Below are 1,529 nucleotides of genomic sequence, written 5' to 3' on the forward strand. Positions count from 1 at the left end.
CCTGGCCTACGTATAGGGTTTTTGGTTTTTTGTTTTTGTTTTTGTTTTTCGAGACAGGGTTTCTCTGTATAGCTCTGGCTGTCCTGGTACTCACTTGGTAGACCAGGCTGGCCTCGAACTCAGAAATCCGCCTGCCTCTGCCTCCCGAGTGCTGGGATTAAAGGCCTGCGCCACCAGGCCCAGCACGTATAGGGTTTTTAAAAAGATTTATTTTTTATGTTCATTGATGTTTTGTCTACTTGTATGTTTGTATAAGAGGCCATATCCCTGGGAGTTGGAGTTACAGACAGTTGCAATCCACCATGTTGCTGCGAATTGAACTTGGTGCCTCTGGAGGAGCAGCCAGTGCTCTTAACCACTGAGCCATCTTTCCAGCTGGAATATAGGAGTTTTGTTAACATTTATACTATATGTGTGCCTGGTACCCAAAGATGCCAGAAGAGGGCATCAGAATTGGAGTTAGACAGTTGTGAGCCACCATGTGGATGCTAGGAATGGAACCACAGTCCTCTGCAAGAGCAGCTAGTCCTCCTAACCACTGCCATCTCTCCAGCCCTTGCTCAAGTTCCTTTTCTTACACAGCAACCTCTTAGGAGGGGCCCAGTTTCTGGATACTGCCTTAGCCAGTTGAGGCCTAGGAAACAATAAAATAAGACACTTCCTGGGGGGGGGGGTGCTGGGGGCGTGGCTCAGTACTGGGAGTATGGCTCAGTGGTAGAGCCCCTGCCTAGAATCCCTCAGTGAGGGGCTGGGGTGTGGCTCAGTGGTAGAGCCCCTGCCTAGAATCCCTCAGTGAGGGGCTGGGGTGTGGCTCAATGGGAAAGCACTAGCCTAGCATGCTCAAGGCTTTGAGTTCTTTCCCTAGCACTGTACATACATACATACATACATACATACATACATACATACATACATACAAATATAAATAAAAAGGGGACCTCAAAGGCACATTTGTACATGCCCCGCTAAGCCACAGGGTGTATCCTGTGACTGTGTACTTAGCAGCAGGCCATACCATCCACCTCTCCCAGAATGTATCTCCCTCCCACCTGGCCACAACAGTACACATATGATACATACTCTAACAGACTACAGACCGATCAAACCACATTTCCCCATCCTCTTAACAGGACCCAGGAGACCATGAGCACCTCCAGGCTTTATACCCTTGTGTTAGTGCTACAGCCTCAGCGAGTTCTCCTGGGCATGAAGAAGAGGGGCTTTGGTGCTGGCCGCTGGAATGGCTTCGGGGGCAAGGTGCAGGAAGGAGAGACCATTGAGGATGGGGCTAAGAGGTGAGAAAAAGGGAGGTCTGACCACAGAGCCAGCCTAGCTGGGGATGAAGCCCAAGAGAGTAGGAAACATACCCTTAAGACTGACAGATGCTATGTAGACCAAGCTGCCCTTGAACTCACGGAGATCTACTTGCCTTTACTTCCAGAGGTCTGGGGTTAAAGACATGGGCCACCATACCAGGCTTTTAAATTTTCTTTAAGGGTCTGTTTTTTTTTTTTTTTTTTTTGGTTTTT

At 48.7% G+C, this 1,529-nt stretch overlaps 1 protein-coding gene across 1 annotated transcript in view; it reads left to right on the plus strand.

Annotated features, from left to right (window-relative positions):
- Nudt1 (nudix hydrolase 1) overlaps window positions 1–1,529 on the plus strand; it is an 8,694-nt gene that overhangs the window by 2,575 nt on the left and 4,590 nt on the right. Inside the window, exon 2 of the mRNA XM_021187028.2 lies at window positions 1,131–1,295. Within this exon, the coding sequence (XP_021042687.1) occupies window positions 1,144–1,295 (152 nt within the window). The 5' untranslated portion in view covers window positions 1,131–1,143. The remainder of the gene's footprint in view (window positions 1–1,130; window positions 1,296–1,529) is intronic.

Source organism: Mus pahari, chromosome 23, assembly GCF_900095145.1.
Source record: "Mus pahari chromosome 23, PAHARI_EIJ_v1.1, whole genome shotgun sequence".
NCBI lineage: Eukaryota > Metazoa > Chordata > Mammalia > Rodentia > Muridae > Mus > Mus pahari.